Here is a 20,936-nt window from a genome sequence, read left to right on the forward strand (position 1 = left end):
ATTTTATATTTATTCAATGCAGGTACTAAATCTGGATTTTATACCATCATTTCCTCTAAAGTGGGAGTATTTTTGGTTACCAAGATAGTTGTACACAGTTTCTACTCTCTCCTGTTACATAAGCCTGCAGACAATAGAAGATACTCCCTAGGGAGGGTGCTCACTGAAAGCACCAACACAACAGAGTCCTGCACTTGCTGCAGTTTTACACCCTGTGATACCAGCCTGCTTCTCCTCTCACATGCATGAGCATAAATTGGGTTTCTCAAAATAAAGTGAACTGTGCAAGCAAGTGGAAAACTCATCTTCCAAATGACAGATATCTGAAGGTATTTCAGGCATTTTCCACTACAGCAAAGTTCAATACCAGAATCAGGTGGGTACCACCTTTAAAAGATCTAGCCCTAGCCTCTGCCAGGCCTCACAGATGCCAAGCCTTTGCTGTGGCACTGAAGGCCTACTTCTTATTGGGAACTACTTATGGCACTAGCAGTTTTCCTTTTGGGTCAGCAGATCCCTGAGAATCTCTTTTCCACTGGAGTCACCTTTCTGGGGACATCTGAAGCACAAGCCATGGCCCCACAGGCTCCTGTGCCCTGCTGGCTGCTGCAGTGTGAGCTGCAGGCTGGAGCATGTTCACAGTGCAACCTCCACCTTCATGGGACACTTGGGCTACTCTTGCTCTGAGTCCCACACCCACCTCAGCCACATCCCTGCAGCCTTCCACACAACTGGAATTGCTTACTAAACACAGCTGGAACAAAACTGAGGAAAAACTAAGGAAAAACCCTCTCCTGCAGATCTGTATTGTGGAGCTGACAGTGACACTCAGCCATTCCTGACATGCACAGAGCAGTGAAGTACAGGTGCCAGCTAAGGTGTTAGTGAGAAGGGGACACACAGAGGGAATAATTAACTTTATCTGCTCGTCCTGCCCCTTGACAGCTCCTGCACACCTCAAATGAGCATCTGTAGCTCCCTCTGCTCACAGTCCTGCTGTTTCATGAGGTTATATTCATAGGCATAAGAATGAAATCACTCCAAGGCTTCCCAAAGTAATGGAATTCTGATCAGTGGCAGAAGTTTTCTGCAGTAGGGTTATACTTGCATCCTTCCTTGGTTTTGGATATGGTACTCTGCTCATTAAGCTGCCTAAAAAGGCACCAGTTTAACCTAATCTGCTGATTTTAGTGACTCTCTGGGAGAATTTTACACAATGAAATAGGATATCCTGACATTTTTCTATGCCACACACTGATATAAGTGCTGTTTAATTTTACTACAAGCTATCAATGCTGAAGTGAAATAAACATACCAATCCCACTTTGATGGTACACTTCCCCTTGGGCCCTGCAGCTCAAAAACAACAGAAAACTCGTATTTATGAGGAAAGGCAGGAGCTGGAGCAAACTGGGTAAAATTGCTAGACATGTGGGGATTCTGTAGCTTTGGAACAGGATGAGGAGTTCCCTACAAATAATAATCACAAGTGATATATAGAAGCAATTACTCCTTGAGGAAAATACTGGTATTAGAAACCTAACCTAATGTTGCAGCACTCAAAGTTGTGAAAGGTTAAGTGACAAACGATACGGACCCAGCAACATTACTCACCAGTGAGAATCAAGCCACAGTCACGCTTGCACAACAGCAGTGCCTGGCAAGGCTTATGGGACTGATACCTGAAAGCAAGCCTGAACAGATGGGGGACACGTTCCTGGGGAGCAACACCCACCATGAACATGAACTCCACTTCAGGCCACACCCCAAGTTGCTTCTTTGTATGAAAATGTAGAACCGAGAGTGGAGTTTTCCAAAATGCATCACTAAGGAACTGCAATTCTACTTTCAACATGGGAGAAACATTAGTGTGGGCAGGGGCCAGGTTACTGAATGTCTGCCTCAGTTACCTCTGTAACCCACTGTGGTCTGCTGGGGAAGCACCTCCTGAGGCATTTCTGAAAGGGGCCCAGAACACTTCCCAAATATTATCCCAGAGGACGACATATTTATTCAGATATTCAGATTTATTAATGGATTTATAACTGCACATTATGATAGCTGCACTGATTAGATTCCAACCTAATTAACCTGCACCCTGAGTTACATCTTAATTATGCAGGGCACAACACTGCCAAATATTAGGCACCCCCCATCAGCTGCTGAATGCCCATCACACCCCCATGGTCTGTAAGCACCACACAGAGTTCAGGATACCTTTCAGGTCAACAGCTATTGCTGTGACAAGAGAAATGCAATAATTCCACGTGGCTCTTCCAGAAATCACTCATGTCACCAGATGTCAAAATGAACTTGTGAACATGCATGAACCTCAGCAGAAAGTGCTCTGAAAAGTGGCATAAGAGTGGTCACAGCAGAAAGGTCCAATCCCCCCCCATTGGGCAGAATGTGTTTGCCACAAAAGGAACAAGAGAAAGGAACTGAACGTCAGCCCTGACAGATGATGGTTATGCAAAAGCAAGACAGAAAATTTGCTGGCTTATTTCCTTTATTAAGCCCAAAATAACACCTTTAAAAAATCCTGACTTCATGAATAAATCAAATGCCTTCATTAAAGAAACATTTACTGCCATTTTCTATACTTTATTTTAAGGCATACAGAAAAATATTTAACAAATGTGTATGCAATTAAATGCCAGGGACTGCTAATTACAGCCCTTCTGAATGCCTCTGCAAAACAAAGATACTCAGTACAATATGTTAGAAAGGGTGGGGAAAAGGAAGAGAGGAAGCTGAAGACAATCTAATAGGCATTAGTGCAGATATATGCTGGCCTTTGGCTACGAGCAGCAAATAAGCCATCAGTGTTACCCCAAATGGCAGCCAAAGGACATTTTAGAGTCACATCCTTGCTTCTGCTTCTCTAATTAATTTCCAAAACATTTCACCTCTAACTAATTATGGAATTTAATGACAGAATGTAAAGGACTGGCTGGGGTTGCAGGCCATTCCAACAAGACTTTAATCACATATCCTTCAGGTTGCAGAATCTTTATGTACTTAGCAGTGATTTATCATTCCTGGCAGAGGCAGGTACTTCAAAGGCAACCTTATATAAAAAATAAATTCTGCCTTTGCCAAGCATTGGAGAGCACTAAATTATATTTTAAAATCAATTCCTACAGACAAACTCAGAGGGTTTGTCTATCTGGCCAACAGGCAAAAATTTATGACAGTACAGTTTTGTAATCAATAATAGCAATACAGTGCATGTTTCTGATTAGAAAAAATTAAAGATGCCAAAACAACATTGCTAAATATTTAGGCTGTTTTGTGACAGTCCCATTGAGCAGAAATATAAAACATGCATTTTGATGAATTTCCAACTAATTTATGTCATACTATACTTTTTATTTTTCAAAAAAAGAATATTAAAACTATTATAAGCTTTGTCACCTGCTGTAAGGCAGAATGATGTAATTTTATTCACTGCACATTTCCTGTTTGAGAGGCAAAAAAGCATAATTTACTTCTTTATAAAAGGGAAATATATATATAACTATATATATATATAATTTTATTGGTATTAACATAATGCAATACCATACATTGAGCAAACAGAAAGAAAACATTTCAAAATACATTTTTTAAAAGTATCTCCCCGTAAGATAGTATGAAATATCAAGTAATTAGCATTAACATTATTACAATACACCCTTAGCCAAATATATCAAGGAAAATCCACATTCTAATCACAGAGATAGAGGCAAACATCAACCCATAGGGGACTCAGAACATAATGATAAATACAATATCTGAATCTACTTTGAGTGACATCCAGACAAATACTGGCCCCAAAACAGCCCTCCGGAGTCTGGGTGTTACACAGAGAATACTTTGTGCCTGCTTGGCCAGGCAGCATCACTCACATGTTTTAGTCCTAGAAGATAAAGAGGAACCAAAGATTGAACTGCAGAGTCTAATAAATCTCAGCGTGAGGTATCTTCTCCGTCACCGTCCGAACGAGTGCCAGTGTACCCTCTGGGAATTCAGTACAAACCACTGGATAAATGGAAGTCTCTGAAAGGTCTGTACATACCTCCACTCGACAGAATACACTTAGTTTAGCATGACACAGTAAGGAAACTTCCTTCACTAACGTGAAGCACGCTTAAACGACACAACTCTGTCTGGTAGGCCTGAATGGGTTCACTGGAGTTCAGTACAAGCAATGGAAAATTACAGTTACCATGGCTGAATCCCTCTTTAATTCCTCGAGGTGTGCAGAACAAAACTGAGTGACATCAAAGCCCTTCCCCTGCCAAGACCCTCTTCCCCTTCCGTTCTCCCGTGCGGGGGGCAGTATTTTCTGCAAATGTGCTCCATGTAGACTGGATCTGACTTTGTGCCTAGTCCCACTGTGGAAAGGGTGCATTCTTCAAAAGACTGGCCATGCCCTTTGACACCTTCCTGGAGGCCTCATATTCAGGCATGTGGTTGTCTATGCTTTAACAGGTCTGTTCTCTGTTATAAACATCAAAGTTATTCAAGAAGAACTGACTTTCTGAACGGAGGCCATTAGGTTGCTTGCAAGAGGCTGAAGTTGAGTCTCCGTCGTGCCAATTCTCTAATGATAAGTTTATCAACCTTTGAGTCCAATCGGTTCAGTGCCAAGAGATGTGGTTCCCATTTGACATGGAGAGGTGCTATCAACTCTCGCAGTGTATTAGCCTAATATGATAAAGCAGTGATACAATATGTTGAAAGATCGGTGATGTGCCATTATTTCCATATCATATTAGTAAATTAGAAATACTATCATGCAAACAAGAGCAAATAGCAAATCTGGCATACAGTAGCAGCACTACAGAGCCTTTCTAATCTGCATGCAGCGATGCTCGTGAGGACAGAGACATGGCACTGTTCTGCTATTACACCTCACTCCATTAAAATATCCATCCCTGATGCAAAAGAGGTATTTAGGGCAGAAAGTTATATATTCTCTTTTTGTAGATATGTTTTTTTTAAAAAGAACAGAACAAAGACCAATTAAAAAAACCCCAAACAACCCACAAATAAAACAAGAGAACAATACACATCCTAACCAACTTAGTTGGTTTTCTCCATGTTGAAGACACATTAGCTCATCTGGAATCACTGGGAAAGGGTCATATGAATGAGGAGAATGGAAGCAAAGAATGTGCCCCAAATCCACCGAACGTGCTACAAACACAGAAAAATATCCTGGTGGCAACTTATGCGAGAACTAGAAAAAGAGGTGGCACAACACAATCTGGCTCCTTTCGTTCTCCTAGCTGACAGTCCAGCGTTGTGCAATGTTGGGTGAAGGATAAGATACAGAGCTAGGAGATCGTGTGATTTTGCAACCACACTGACATTACACACTTCCATAAGCTAGGGCTTGAGAACTCGAGAATCTTTGTGGACCTGTGTTAGCAAAGAAAAGAGAAAGAGAGAGGTGGAATAAACAGCATACAGCTAAATTGTTTACTTAGAGCTTCTGTGTGGATACGCAGTCTCTGCACTGGCAGTTTCAAAAGCCTGGCTGTTCTCAGTGCATTCCCTATTCTATTGCCTACTACACTAAATTGTAATAAAAAATGAAACTCCATGGATCTTAACATCCATTTCATTTTGAATCCCACATATGAAAAGATGGGGGATATTTTGTTGTTAAAAAAAAAAAACAACTTCAGGAAAGAGTTCAACTGTGCCGAATGTAAAGATGTACAAACTCATTCCAATTGACGGGTGGGATTTGTTTAACCCCTGTTAAAGAGATTATTTTTTTCCAAAAGACAGGATGGAAAGGAAGGAAACCATCAAGCATTGCCATTTTTATTCTTGAGCATATCACAAAAGGTCTGGAAAGCAGACAAGAAATATTTTCTCAGGGACAGAAAACACAAGGTAGAAAGAATCCCAGATGGAAACATTGGTGACATTTACTCCACACATGGCAGCAATTGGAAAATGAGTTTCAGAGAGGCAGAGGGTGAGCAATGCTACACAGAACTCAAACCCAGTTCAGCCTCTTCTCTATTACTGAGATTTCCTGGGACTCTGTGCGTCAACAAGGAGAGGAGGAAGAAGAAGTGTGAGGAAAACAGTTTATATAACTAAATTCTAAGTATAGCAGTCAAGAGAAACTTTTACATAACCTATTGTTTAAAATAAAAAAACCCCATTAGATTTCACAACCAAAATGAAAAAAAACCCAACCCAACCCCCAAAACCAAACCCCAACCCTCTGACAAACAAAAGGCCAAACCAGCACATTTCAGGACTCATGGAGTTGAGGAAAGGGAGACTTTGTAGAGCACAAGAGGGAATGTTTTTCAGATTTCATCCTGTTCTATACTATGAACAGTTGTAGCATTGAAAATAAGGATCTTGGATTTATTTGGAAAAAGGCATTAAGTGAAAGAGGATACTGCTGCCTCATACGTATCCCTTCTGCAGCTTCAGGAGATCCTGTCATCTTATGGCTGTTCATACAACTTAATCAGTAAGAATTCAGAAAGTTTGTTTCAAAGTCAGGCTTTGGCAAAAGAAACTTCCCTTTTTGTGAAACAAGGTGGCTGTGAAATAAAGGAGGGTTACTGAAGTTAAGGCAAGGGCATTATCTAGCAGATGCCCCCCATACCAACTCTTGCTCATGCCCAGCTGAGTCTGGCTGGGACATGTCCTCTATCTGTGGAAGAACTGTGCTACCTTCAACAGATGGTGGGACAGGACTTGTGTTATGTACATAAAATTCAACTAAATTTTACACTAGAAAACTATTTCTGAAAAAAACCCTGCTAGTAAGACCCACTTTTGTAAAGACTACTCCATAATATTGCTAAGGTTTTATTATTATATAAATGATATAAATTATCAAACACTGGTAATTTTTCACTATCCCAGTTTGGATTAGTCACTGTGTATGAACTGCCTTCCATTAACCTCTTAAGGTCAGTGGTAGCATATTCTTTCCTATTTATCTTAATGTGAGTACAATTCTTAGGCACTAGGGGGCTTTTCTAAATAGATTTTCAATACCACTTACGGATAGTAACTAAGTGTTTAGAAAATCTGCTTTTTAGTAGTAAAAATTATTTTTCCTTATTCTTACAAACTCCACATTTTTTTCTGTATCACTAACATTAGCAAAATTATTTATGTAAAAAATCTCCAGCATGTGGTTTTGTTTCTAGATAAGGGTTTTAAAATTTGTTTTAAAGGAGAACAAATACAAATAACAATGAACGAGTAACGTGCTTTTGGACGGATACTTATTGACACTACAACTTATGAAACTCATGAGACTTGCAAACATTTTGAAAAATAAACCAACTGCCATTCACATACAAAAATGAATGTGACCCTGTGAATACAGCAAAGTGAACTTACTCCATTTATCAACCAAATTTGGTCTGCATTATGAGTTTTACGGCAAATTACTTCCCCAGAGTGGTCACAGATCCAAAACTGTCTGCTGTAAATCTCTGCCCATTTATTCAGCTGAAGTGGTCATGTAGGATGTGAGGAATTTTACATCTGAGCAAAGCTGCAGTAGTAGGAGGTACTTTACCCATCTAAAGTGCTGAGACAGAATGCACCTGGGCTGGGATCACCCCACCAAGCAGGAGCAAGGGGATGCTCTGTGTGCCTTTCCAGGCCAAGTGTCACAAGGCAATAAAAATGGAAGCAAAGGGAAGCAGAAAGTTCTCATGAGAGAAATATCTGAGAATCACAATCAATAAGTTCTCAAAATGGCTCTCACACAAGAAGTCCTATGTAAGGAAAGGGACACAGAAGGTGATACAACTCTTTCTCTTTGAGACTGATCTATAAATAAATGTTTAGGGAACACCAGCAGTCACTAATGAGAAGGTATGAAGTTAGGGTTTTTACTTTGATGTGTTTTTTCATAATAAAAAGCACAAGATTTTACCACTGCCACTTAGTGGCACACATTCTTATCAATCTTCACGTGATATATTTTGCCTAAACAGACTACAAGATACCTGGTTATTAAATGGTATTTTTATGACAACTTCTCTTTTCAAATAAAGGTTAGGTTGAAGAATAGCAGGTTAATTAACTTATTTTTTTAATTCATACTGAAGTTTTAGAAAATTTCAGACTTCCCATCTATAGTGACCATCAGTAAACCTGTACCTGCCTTTTGAAGATCTACCCTTTCCTTAGTTTTTATCCTATTTTGTGTACCTATTTCTACATCTGTCTACCTATTCAGGAGAGAAGAACTTTGACTGGAAGCCCTTACCTACTGTCTAGTCTTATAATGAAGCATATCTAGCCATGCATTTTCTCCAAAAGGTAAATCCTTTGTATGAGTGATCAGGGACCAACAAGAATGAATGCAAAGAACAGCAGGGAAGGGAAAACCTTCCCCATGTCTCACAGAGCTGTCTCTGCTGAAGTGCACTGGCAGATACATCTTTCTCCTTACCAGGGAAATGGCTCAAGGCCCTTTGACACAGAGTCCTGGGGAGGAACACTGGCAGATCTGCAAACTGCCAGTGCTGTTCACTGGTGGGAAGCTCCCACCACCTCCAGGGCTCAGACAGATGCCATGCAGAGATGAAAAGGAGCTGGTAGAGCCTGGCAGTGAGACTGCCTGAGGAAGGAGGGATTTGGTGCTGCAGTTCCCCAACACTGCACTCCAAAGCAGTGCCTGCCCACATCATCCTGTGGGAATCCAGTCAGGTATGGAAGCAATAGCAGGAGTCACTCAGCACTCTGCAGTAAAGGGCACTAAATCAAACAATTCTAATACAGGAGTATGCTCTCTGCAAAAAGCAAGTTTCAGCTTTTCCAACACCACAATATAAGCTTTAGTGTGCCCCATGTCCTCACTGAGGAACACCAAGAGCACAAATGCTCCATGGGAAAGCGCCATGGTGAGGAACAGGCACAGGGTGTGAGCCCACAAAAACCTCCAGTGCCTGCTCCTCTGCAGGTGCTGCACTGGGTCCCATGAGAACAAGGCAGTGGAAATTACAGGGCTCTGATCAGCAGGCATTTTCCCTCCCACTTAGCACAGTATTTCTAAATTGCAAATGTAACCCAGCTCTCCTATGCACTTCAGGTACTACAGCTACTGCTAAATAACCCTCTGTCTACCCAGTACTGAAGAACTAAATAAACTAAAATGTAGCACATTAAATTGCCAAATCACTAACTCTTACTATATTATTATAGTGTATTATATTATATTATTTCTAATTCTGCCCCTATTTTGTCCCTCCATATTAGATTTACCTCATGGTTATTCTTATGCTGTTCAGATATCTCTCTAATATCTGCAAAACTCTCTCCTTCAGCTCATTACCAGGGTCTTACTGGAGTGACAGTGCACAGCTTCAAGATGGAGCAGTCTGAGTGTCATGTCAGAAAATAAGGTTATTTTTCCAGAGTAGTTCATTTTTTAACAATTGCAAAGCAATACAAAGAGCTGCTCCCAGGAAAGGAAGCCCTCTAATTTGGGACATAACCAGTGAGACACAGCTGAACAACCATTTTCAGGAAAAAAAAGACCAGCTGGCTGGACTTCTCATAGTTTTATATAGATTTAGAAGCAGAGGATATAATCACAACTTTAGCATCCCACTAGGCAGTTTGTGAATTCTGATAATGATATTAAAATTTCTGCATATTGGCACTCTAATTGTTGGATTACACAGAGATTTAAGTTACATAAGCCTATGGGACAAGCCTCACCTAGGAGAAGTCTATGTTAAATCCCAAAGACAAGTATATAAGCCATATATCTAATGGTGAAATTCCTTTCAATACAATTCTTAGTAGTATTGTAAGCTAAAATCAGCCAGGCTATGACTGCAATGGCATATAAAACTCAATTTAATCTACTGAACCTCCTGCATTGTTTATTCTGGGAACTACTTGAAAAGCCATATCCTTGTTTCCTGATCATAAAGCAGCAACTGTAGCCAGTCCATCACCCCATGGAAGAGTTAACGTACAACACAAAGGTGGGAGCTCTGTTTCCTGACTAATGCTTTGGACATCAACCCCGAAAAGTAAGCAACGGACTAATTTATTGCATTGTTATCAATGATTTTTGTGATAAGGAGTATTTAAGCAGAATTAGTCTTATTGTGACAAATTATTCTTGTAATGTGTATTACTTTACTTTTTCAAGAACTGTATTTCTGGATTTTTTTTTTACATTAACTTATTCAGGGCTTTAAAAGCAGACAGAAACATACTGAATTAATTATAGCATAACAAATTTAAATTTACACAAATAAATTTTTAACTTCAACCAGTAGAAGCCTCTTTGATCAGAGAAGACTTTAACAGATAACAATTATGTTATCAAGCAACATGATTGCTTTTTCTGGTGAGGCTTTCCACCCTGATAACAAAAACACCAATACACTGACAAAATGCCTGGTGTGACTAAATAACCCCAGCCAGACTGTCATGTTCCCACTGCCAGGCTACATCCAAGGGCAGGGTATGGAGATGCTGCCCCTGCCACAGCTGCTGACAGCAGAAGCAACTTGCCAGGCTGGCTGGGACCCCTTCTGTGACTGGGCAATGAAAGAGGCACAGAGCACCTGAACACTGCAAGCTACTGACAGCATAAGATGTGCTTAAAGTAAAACAGACTGAGAAAAAAGTGTTATCTTCTTTGTGCCACATTCAGCTGAGGTCTTTCAGCAGCTTTTGCCAAAACCTCCAATGGGAATGGTGTCAAAACCTACTCTAGGAAAATTAGGGGAGCAGATTATCCTTATTGTTACACCAACATTGATCAGGTTGAGATACTGTAATTTAATTTGGAGCTCACTGGAGGGGCACACACACAAAACATGGACTCTACTATTACTGTCCTGGCAAGGCCAACAAGTGAATTGTTGGCACCACTCCTGGCTGGTTGTGCTGTGTTTAACAAAGGTGTTCCCCCCCTTCTCCTCTCCTCATGTTCTAGCATGTGTTTCATCTGTCAATCCAACCTGCCTTGACTATTCCCAGGCAAGAATTATCATTCTGCTCTGACTCTATTTTTTACTCAGTCAGGTGTCTTTCAGGTTTGAGGAGGACCATATTTAGTAACAAAAATGCTATCAGACCTGAAGCCCTCCCTCCTATCAACAACCTGAAATATACTGCATAAAATTAGCATATAAAGAAACTGCTTTTAGAAGTCTTGCTTTTCATTACTTTGATTCACGTAAAATAAGACAGGAATCACCTTTCTTCTTCTAAACCAATGACTGAGCTACTTTCTTGGCTATCTATGGTGTCTTGAAAGCCTATCAAACCAACACAGAAATGGCCTCCTTGTTTGCCTGGGAGTAATTCCTTACCTATTTGAGAGTATAAAATGAAGAATTACTGATTAAATGTTTCACACTTGTTGGATGCTGAAGGCTTGTACTTTCATCTGGTAAATTTAAATTATTTTTTTATGAGAATAATTTTCTCTATATAGAAAGCTTGCACTGAAAGGTTTTATGCAAGGTACTCTTCTGACAAGTCAAACATTGCTATGCTATTTGTTAAGAATCACTTGCATATTTTTAATATGTAAGAGCTGTTTTCAGAGGGGATACAAATTTTTCATGAGAAGTGTATCTTAAACTTTTCATATTCCAAACAATGCTATCACTAGTGTAATAAAAGAAAATCAGGACTGCACAGGGATTTCATTACACTAAGGACTCCTGTTATAGGAGTCAAGTGCTGAAAACATCAGAATCTCCTGACTGTATTTTAACTTTATAGATAGCAATAAATAGCAAATTTTAAATTATTTGAAATCCCTGAACATGCTAGACTGGATGAGATACAGCATGGATACAACCTCCTGAAGCCTGCTAAGACAGTATTTCAGTATGCCCTTTAGGAGAGGAAAAACCAGCAAACTGATCAAGGGAGTATTTTGTCATATCATCTTATGTGTTCAAGCTGCTGGCTAAACTCTTTCTGAAAATCACAAGGCTGCCATTCATGAAAATGGATGGCAAAAGGGATTTGTCAGACTGGCCAGGAGCCCAGACAAAGCTGAAGGATGCCATGTCAGGGTTCCATGCCCATGATGCCCAGCCATGCAGGAGTCCTTAGCCCTCCTTCCCAGCCTTTCCTGAAATACAGAAAGGCTGTATTTCACCCACCAGAGACCCTCTTGGTGAGAGGATGTGGTGCACCCAGTGGTTTTCAAAGAAAGATTTTGATAAAGTTTTTGGTGAACTGGTGATAACCAGTAAGAAGGTACATCTACATTCCCATCAATTCCTACTTTTCCACCAATTCCTCCACCAACTCAGGAGGTTTTACCCTCAATGACCTCTGCACAGAGGTACAAAGACACGGGTATGAAAATTGCTTCTCTTTAGCTTCTTCCTTCATAATTCATCCCCAAGCATCTCCAAAACTGCCCATCACACACAGTTTGGTGAGGTGTAGCTGCCATACTTCTGTATGATAGCACTGTTCCACAGAAAAGATTAATCCTGCACTGAACATATTACAGCACCAATGTGACTCAGGCTCCCGTTCACCTGACCCCTTCCCAGCATGGAAGGGCAGAGCCTGCGGGAGACCTGCTGTCCCCCTGGAGGGATGGAGCAGTGCACAGGTACCAACCTCCCCATTCCTAAGGTACATCAAGCTCCTCTACTGGCAAAACCACCAGAGCTGTGCTGGAGATGGGCACTTCTCGAAGCCTTTTGAGTTGTTAGAAGTGGTGTTCTTTCAGGAGAATGAAAACAGGATCTCTGCAGCTTTCAACTGGAAATGAGAGTGCCATCATCTCAGAATGACCATGACTACTTGCTAGCTTCTGCTACCTCATCCAGGTCTTTTGATCGCAAAAAGGGAAAAATACTTTGTTTATTCCAAGTTAACAACATCCAGGGAAAGAGAAGTCTGAAATAAGTGAGGGCAGCTGTTCCTCAAAGGGCTGCCCAGCTCTGGGAGCAGCTGGGCACAGGGAATGGCTGGTGTGAGATGGTGGCTGATCAGGCTGAGGCAAGGAAGAGAGTTGGAGAAAGGCAGGGATGGGGTGAGAGGGAGCACCCACCACAGTGACACCACTGACACCTGACCCTGGCAGTGCTGTAGCAATCAGCTGGGAGGTGGGGACACATTTCAAACATAACTAGTTATACAAGAAACCTCTCGATCTGGGTAATGATGTGGAGGGCCCAGCCTGCTCCCCTGGCAGCCTCCAGCAGTGCCAGTGCCCAGAGCTGCTGTGTGCTCAGCCCTTGGTCCTGCCAACAGCAGCACAAAGGGCATCAAGAGACTCGAGGAGAAAATCCCTTACTGTCACCACAACTGGTGGTTGCTGTATGCCAGGGAATCCAAACAGACCAAAACACCCTGAGATGCTGGGGGAAGGGTCACCTGTAAAAACAGCCACCTTTTGAAAATGGCAGGTAAGAGTGCCCTCCCTCAGGGGATGGTCAGCCAAAGGATGCTTGTAAGGAGGGGTTTCTGCTGTCCACACCAGTCACAGAGCAAGGGTCCCCTGGACAGGCTGCACCCAAACCCAGAGCTGTATGCAGGGATGTATTCCTAGCAATTTGCTACACATTCTGGCTTTGGTTTGCTTATGTGCTTTTCCCCAAAATATCACAACTAAACAAAGAAAATATCATCTCTACAGCCTGAAAAACACTGACTATCGTGTAGCTGAGCTCTGTTCTTACCCCATAACAGCAACTTCCCTCCCATGCATTTCTCAAGCTGCTCAGTTAGCTATTGTTCTCTGCTATTTTCTTCAGAAGCTACATTGTCTTTTTTACTTTCTTCTCCTCTGCAGTCTTGTACATGAATAAGCACTACACATCTTTTTTTCATGCATTACCAACATCAAAACCAAACCTTTTCCTTTTTTCCCTATCAGGCAGAAACATCTTATACCAAACAGCTCCCTTTAGCTCTCTTCTTGGATTGCACTTGTTAAAAACGTCAAATCAGCTTCTACAAAAACAGAGAAGTAGGGAGGTTTGGCTTCTACCTATATATAAATACAGGAAGTAGAGTAGATAAAGTAGAAGCAAAAAAAAAAAAAAAGATACTAATTTGGGACATCTCACCTTAAAAAGCAGTATTGAAAGAGGCAGAGAAGGGCTGATAAGATTATTGTTGTGCAAAAGGATTTTCCTGCAAGGAATACAAGGTCTAGGGCTAATCAAGATTTTTCCCCTATAAACAAGGAGGATGGAACAGAAGCCTGTTTTCTAAGGACATAAAGGCAGAAAAAGGTTGGTAATTGCCTCTTCAAGTAATCAAAACATCTGAAAGTTTGTGTGCTAAGTTTAAAACTAACTAGAAGAGATGCTTGGTCTCTCTAGCTTGGAGTTAAAATGTGTAACTCCTTATTGCCGCATAACAGAGCTCAAAGTACACCTGAGTTCAAAATCAATAAAACTGTTGTGTGGAAGAATGATCCATCAAGGGTTACAAGAAAGATACCCTTAACTCTCCCTAGAAATATGTTTTTAGGCATGGTTCAAGGCATGGGGACTCATCTCTCTGGTACAAACACTTGTTCTTGCAAGTGACTTTTTAAAATTTGAATAACTCAGAGTCTGATATCTGATATAGAACTGGACAAACCAATGTTTCAGACAATATTTGCAAAGCTCATTCTGCTGTGCAGAATGGAAGTACTAGATTGCAAGGTTAAACTGTAAAAATAAAAGGCTCAGTGAATTTTTAATTTTGCTAGGATTATTTTTTTCAGACTAATGTAGACTTCCCTCTTAAAGAAGTTGTGTATCTAGTGTCAGGAAATGCAATAATTTTCCACTATAACACCAGGACTCGCCATCAGTGCAATGGGCTACTGCAAGGAGTTAGACAGTAACCAAAAAGTTCAGTGTATATTGTATGACAGATCTATTCAACATCTATGTGGAAAAATAAGAATATTTAGGTTTTCTGTGAAAAAGAGAAGGTAGGAACAGGCAAGAATTGATCTGTTCTGGTTACGTATCTGGTAACACAACAGCTGGTGATGAAAAATGTTGGTGACTATTACTCACTTCTTTGTGAACTATAAAATACAGCAAGAGCACACTCAGCTCAAGATGAAGATGCTTAAAACAACCCCTTAGAAGGTGTGTGCAGAAACCTTGGGGGGATTTCAGAACTGGAAATCCACAGCTGAAGTCTAAGTGCAGAGAACAATCTCCCCTGCTCAACCTGGAACTACCACAACCAGGAAGGAAGCAACAGATGTTAGTAAAACACAGGAGGACCAGAGATGAAGATTTGGCTGTATACTTTTGGTCATTAATAACACTGGTAAAGATAAGCAACATCAGACTAGAGAAATGCAAAACATACAAGGACCAAATAAAGAAATAGCCTCATGAATTTGTCTTTTAAAAAATTCACTCTATTTGCATACAGCACAACTGAGAAAGTCATCTGAAGAAAAAGTCTCAGCTAGTATTTTCAGAAGACAAGAGCTAAGGGGCCAAAAATAACTGTTGTACCAACTAATTATGGACATTAATATTACAGGGTTTTCAATTTAACAATGAGGTTATGGCAGAGGTTTTTTTATTTATTCAACCAAATAATGAGGTTATGTCTCCTTGAAAGACAACTTGCACTGAGAAGTATTTCAATGCATTGGCATTATCAATGCACAGAACATGGCCCCAGCATAAAATCCATCCACGCGGCTCACCTTGGCTCAAAATGCTAAACTGCATAAATCTTTAAAATAAAGGCTAAAGCAGCATAGGTGCATTTACAGTAGGTTATGCTGTAAGAGAAATGTGACACTGTAGAAATAAAATACTTTTAAAACAGTTTTTCTAACTGGGAAAAGATTTATAACACCATCATCCTCATTTGTGGCACAGAGGATTAGAGGCTGATGGGATTTTCATTTCAAAAACCAATCACAACTTAATTAAACTCGTTCCATAGCTTACCTCACCATCACAGATTTATGCCCTATTTCTAGTCTACTTTTTGCTTCCATCTCCCCCCACTCGATTTTGCAACCTCCTCCCCAGCTACACCCTGATGTTTCCAGTTCCCAAGTACTACAGATCAGACTGCACAAACTGTTTCTTTTCTTTTCCAAGAAAAGGGGTAAATTAAGCCTCCACCACCTTGGGGGTGTGTGCTTTCCTTTGTTCATTGGGTTACTCTCAGCAACCTCCTACTCCCCATCATTCCAAGGAGCACTGTATTGAAAAATGCACACAATGCCTTCTGACAGCCTTGGCAGCAAAGCCAAATCCATGTAGGATATAAAATCTCACCCCTCCATGTCTGTTTTCCTCCAAGTAGAAACTACAGGTGCCATGGGTACTGGCTGCTCATGGCCATCCACCATGCCCTCATCCTTCCACATTCAACCTCCACTAAATTTCAGGAATAATGAAATCCACACAGATCCAAGTTCTGTTCTCAAAACTGAAGAATCTAATTTTTAGTTCAAGTGACTTTTATACTCTCCTATAAATCCCATAGTCTTGTTTAGCCACAACATACACAAGCTTAGGAAAATTGTCTTTTGGGACGGGACAGGCCAAGAAGAAGGTGGCTGACATAGTTCTGAGTTGCATCAACTGGAAAAGCCATTTCCAAACTGTGAGTACTCAAGGCAATAATTTTTTAACTTTATGAAAACACTCACACCTCCTTCCACCTTCTAACAATAGTTCAGAAATAATTGTGCCAAAACTTTCAGCCACGAGTAAGCAAGTATTAAACAAGTATTCCCAGGAAAGCTAACATGTATCTTTTTTCCTCTTATTTTGCTATGAAGACATTTTACAGATACTTTACAAATTGTGCAAAGCTTTCATAAAATGAATTTTCTCAACTTCTTACAATTTGCATAGATACAAGGATAACCTGTTTATGCTTAAGATTCATGATAGCCACTAAAAAGAGATCTTTATCTGCTGGCAGAATTTGTGAACTCAAGGTTAAAAAACAAAGAGAGCAGAGAACTTGGAAACTATCGATTTGTTAATCCATAATGCAGTAGTGCCTAAAGTGCATTCGTGTTTGTTGGGTCTTTTTTATTAATTTTATTTTTATTCTACAGTATCACCATTTCATAAATCCTGTTAAATTTTCAGTGTCTTGGTATAAAAAAAATTGGTATGGTTAAATTAGTCTAGTTCATTAATAAGTATTTCTAGCCCCTAAAATAATCACATGAAACTGTTGAGGATACATTAAGAAAGAGGACATTAAATACCTAGATCATACAGTGACACTGGAGAAGGTAAGCAGAACAATGTAAAAAATTAGTAATTCAGTCTTGGATAGTTTTAGTTTGGAGTATAAAATTTAAATGGAATTTTCCCCAGGCTCTTTACACAGTCAGAAGTAAATAAATAAAACTTCTCTCTTCTGTCTTCTAAAGAAACAGAAACCAGCAACTCCAGTTGTCTTTAAAGCCATTACAATAAAGTTAGAAATATAACTGTTTTGCTGTAAAATTATGTACATATACTTAGCTTAATGAAAAAAAAAAAGAAGAAAATGTCTTGAGAATAATTTTTCTTTTTTAACTAGAAGTTTAAAATAAATGGCAGGACACATTCTAGCAGGGAGGAAAGAACAAGAACTCTCAGAATAATCAGCTTCAAGCCTTTTATAGATTTAGTATGGTTTTTAGATTGGCTTTTAAGCGTGCACATTAGTACAGCAAAAAAAATCTCACTTTAATGGCAAGTGTAGAAGCTATTGAAATACTGTTATGTGAATTCTAAACCAGATTTTACTACTTTTACTACAGGAAAACACTCTCTAATTGTGCCTCATATTCACCATCTCTCAAGTATTCCATGAAGACAACTCTGCACAGGTAGGAAGCCCCACTAACAGGGGATTCTGGCATTGCCAAGCCCCTGGGTACCATAGCAGGAGCTGTTCCTGGAGCCTCCCCAAGCCATCCCTCCTCACTCAAAATCTGAGCTCCTTTCAACATGGAAATAAAAGCACAAGGATCCCCAGCTGAGTTTTCTTGCTTACTCTCATCAGCAGTGCTGGGTAAAGAGATTTGAGTAAACTTCCTGCCCTTGCCACTGCCTGATCTCTGTCCATTCCTGAATTTAAAACCAGGAGAAATCTCCTAAGTGAGGCTCCCTTAATTTTGCTTCCTCCTTGAAGCCTGTAAATCATCTCATGATTAAATGAACTTTTCAAAACCTGGTTGAAAGATGGTTTAAATTGAAGTTTTTTGGCAGCCTCTCTCCCCTCTCTCCGATGGTGATAACAACTCAAATACTTTTCAAGAAATCAGTGGTGATATTTTATATTCCAAAAGCCTGAAGTTTATCTCTCTGGGATCCAGAAGAGAAGAGAGAATGAGCTGGTACAATTTTGTGCCAGCAGGACTCAAAAAGTGAAGCCAGAAAGCAAAAATCCTGCTTAAAATGCAGTAATTTTCTTCATGTAAAGACAGTAAGATCCTGCACAGCACTTTTTTCATGCTTTGTTCATAAATCATGGTATCTAATAGCACCACACTAGTACAAGGATGCTGGACTGTCAACTATCGATCAGATTTAAAAACTTCCAAATTTGAGGCACAAAAGGAGACAAAAAATTTACTTTCTTAATAATGAATGAGAACTGCAAAATTGCTTGATTACAGGGCTTTTTTGTTTGTTTGTTAATATTGTATTATCACATTTGTTTCAAAAGAACTGGAAATTCTGAATTCATTCTTAATTCTTAACAGAAGATCTTACAAATGAAACACACATGACTACTATAAACTCTAAGCATTGAACACTTTTGAGGGATGGATGGAATCCCAAGTGACAAAAGCAGGAGCCTTCTGCTCCCCACTCATCTCCAGGGAACTTCTTCCTTGGCTATTTAGATGCAGAAGGTCTGTGACACAGGGAACTGTACTTTCCTTCTAGAAGTTCAGCTCTCAGAAGTAAACAATATTAGCCACCTAATGCCTAAACCATTCCTATCCAAGGTGTCCTCTGGTAGCAAAGCCAAGCCCAGATGGAGGAGACACCAGAGGCTCCCTGTTAAAGGGAGGAGCTGCACAATGTGGGGTTCCCCTGAGGCTGCTCTGCATCCAGAAACAGCCCCAGATGGCACCAACAGCCTGAACAGTGCAAGAGAATAAACTTATTAAAATCCACAGGCACCAAAGTGTGAGGAAACTTCTCCTAGACTGCTGGAGGACAGTTTCAGAGCTGGAATGATCTGGAAGGATGAAATCCCTTGCCAAGTTTTATATACCAATATGGTAAATGCTGTGCTAACAGACACAGAGCCTGGCAAACACCAGGTTTTGTTTCATGGGGTTTTGCTTCTTTTGTTGTTGTTGTTTTTTTTACTTAGTCAGGCTGTTAGTTTTACAAAATGTCATATATATTTGTTGGTTGGTTTTAGCCCAATTAATTTGACATTTTAATTCAGCTGAGGCTTTTATTAACATGAGCTAGTTAATGTGGATAGGTAAGAGGCCCAGAAAAAAATCAGAACAACTACAATTAGAAAAACAAGCATTAAGCAGAAAACCATCTGGGACACTGTACAGCCCCAAGTGAAATATGAAGTACAGTATGGTTGCCAAACAGATGCTTACCACAGTACAGAGCACAAAACAGCCAGGGCAGAGCAAGCTCCCTGGTCTCAATCAGATCTGCTGCACCCAGCTTGGACACCGCCATGGCAGAAGGGATGGGAGTCAGCCTGGAAAACCCAGGGAAGCTCAGCAAGAGCAGTCCTAGCAAACACTAACTATGGGAAAAACCAAACTAACCTTCACAACAACCTTTCAGCTGGGAAGAAGGGCTGCTGTAATGGAGCAGTCTGTTTTCTGTGCCATAAAGGAATGGAAATGCTGGGCTTAAATTGCAGAGGGAACAATTCAATATCCATTAGCAGGAAAAAATAAAATTATTCCTTCCCAAAACAGAAAAGAGGAAAAGCACTGTCTGGAGGGAATGAAGAATGCCCACCACCAGAGGTGTTTTAAATTTGGAAGGTATGGCAGCTCCAGATCTAGATTGCAGAGCTACAATGGATAATCTTCCAAATAATCTCCAGTTCCTAGCTCCGAGACACCAGACACCCACATCACACTTACAGCTTCACCAGGGTCATTGCAGGGACCAAGGCTTTAACCTATATACACTGCCCTCCTGCACTGGAAAGATTTAGGAAACCAATAAGGAGATTAAGAGGCTAAAAAATAAGCATCTAGTGCCATTTTAGCTGCCCAGGAGTATCCAAGGAAGTTGCATAGGGCTGGCAGGTGACCCTCTGGAGCAGCAGCTAGTGACTGCAAGGAAAGGCAGCCAGAAGGCCAAGCAAGCATGATAGGATTCACAAAAATTCACAATTCACAAAAAATTGTCCTACAACATTGATTGCATAGACCTCCATGAAAATATACATCTTAAATCCAAAAATTCTGAGGACTTCTTTTTAAAAAAATAGTTTAAACTCAACTGCTTCATACAAAATATGGCTTTTCTAGAGTCCTCTGTCCAGCAAAAAAATGTTGGCAGGATGCTGACTGTTTGCACTGAAGTCTTTAATAGCCTATCCTGCTTCCCATGATGAATATTAATTAAACAAGAATGCATCTTTACATGGTGACCCTCCAGACATTCAGCATGGTAGTAGTTTAATAAAACCATATCCCTCCCATGTCCTTGCAAGCACTACTGACTCAAGTTCATCCTTGTTTCAATGATTGCCTTGAAAGAACATGAGAGGCACACACAACAGATGGCACCACCTGGAGATGTAATGAAGACATTCTGATAAGATTTTAGTACTCCTCTGTTCCCATGTCCTACTAGTACTATGCCATCATCTTCTGACTTGATTGCCATTGATTATAGAAAGGGTTTCATCTTTTTTAGCTTTGAAAATTTAAAATTATACATTTCAAAAGAACATTCTCATGTAAATCATGGGGAGCTAACTTTTTCTATTGTAGATTT

The 20,936-nt window shown here is 40.2% G+C and overlaps 1 protein-coding gene across 8 annotated transcripts in view; it reads right to left on the reverse strand.

Moving 5' to 3' along the window:
• Positions 1 to 20,936, reverse strand: part of CNKSR2 (connector enhancer of kinase suppressor of Ras 2) — a 207,141-nt gene that overhangs the window by 12,750 nt on the left and 173,455 nt on the right. Inside the window, exon 21 of one of the 8 annotated variants that reach the window (XM_005484351.4) lies at positions 2,492 to 5,409. The exons of 6 other annotated variants lie outside the window; for them this stretch is intronic. In XM_005484351.4, the coding sequence (XP_005484408.2) occupies positions 5,360 to 5,409 (50 nt within the window). In that variant the 3' untranslated portion in view covers positions 2,492 to 5,359. Of the gene's footprint in view, positions 1 to 2,491; positions 5,410 to 20,936 lie in introns of those variants that run through there. One more of the 8 variants, XM_005484352.4, reaches the window with a different exon arrangement.

The sequence above is a fragment of the Zonotrichia albicollis genome, chromosome 2, assembly GCF_047830755.1.
Source record: "Zonotrichia albicollis isolate bZonAlb1 chromosome 2, bZonAlb1.hap1, whole genome shotgun sequence".
NCBI lineage: Eukaryota > Metazoa > Chordata > Aves > Passeriformes > Passerellidae > Zonotrichia > Zonotrichia albicollis.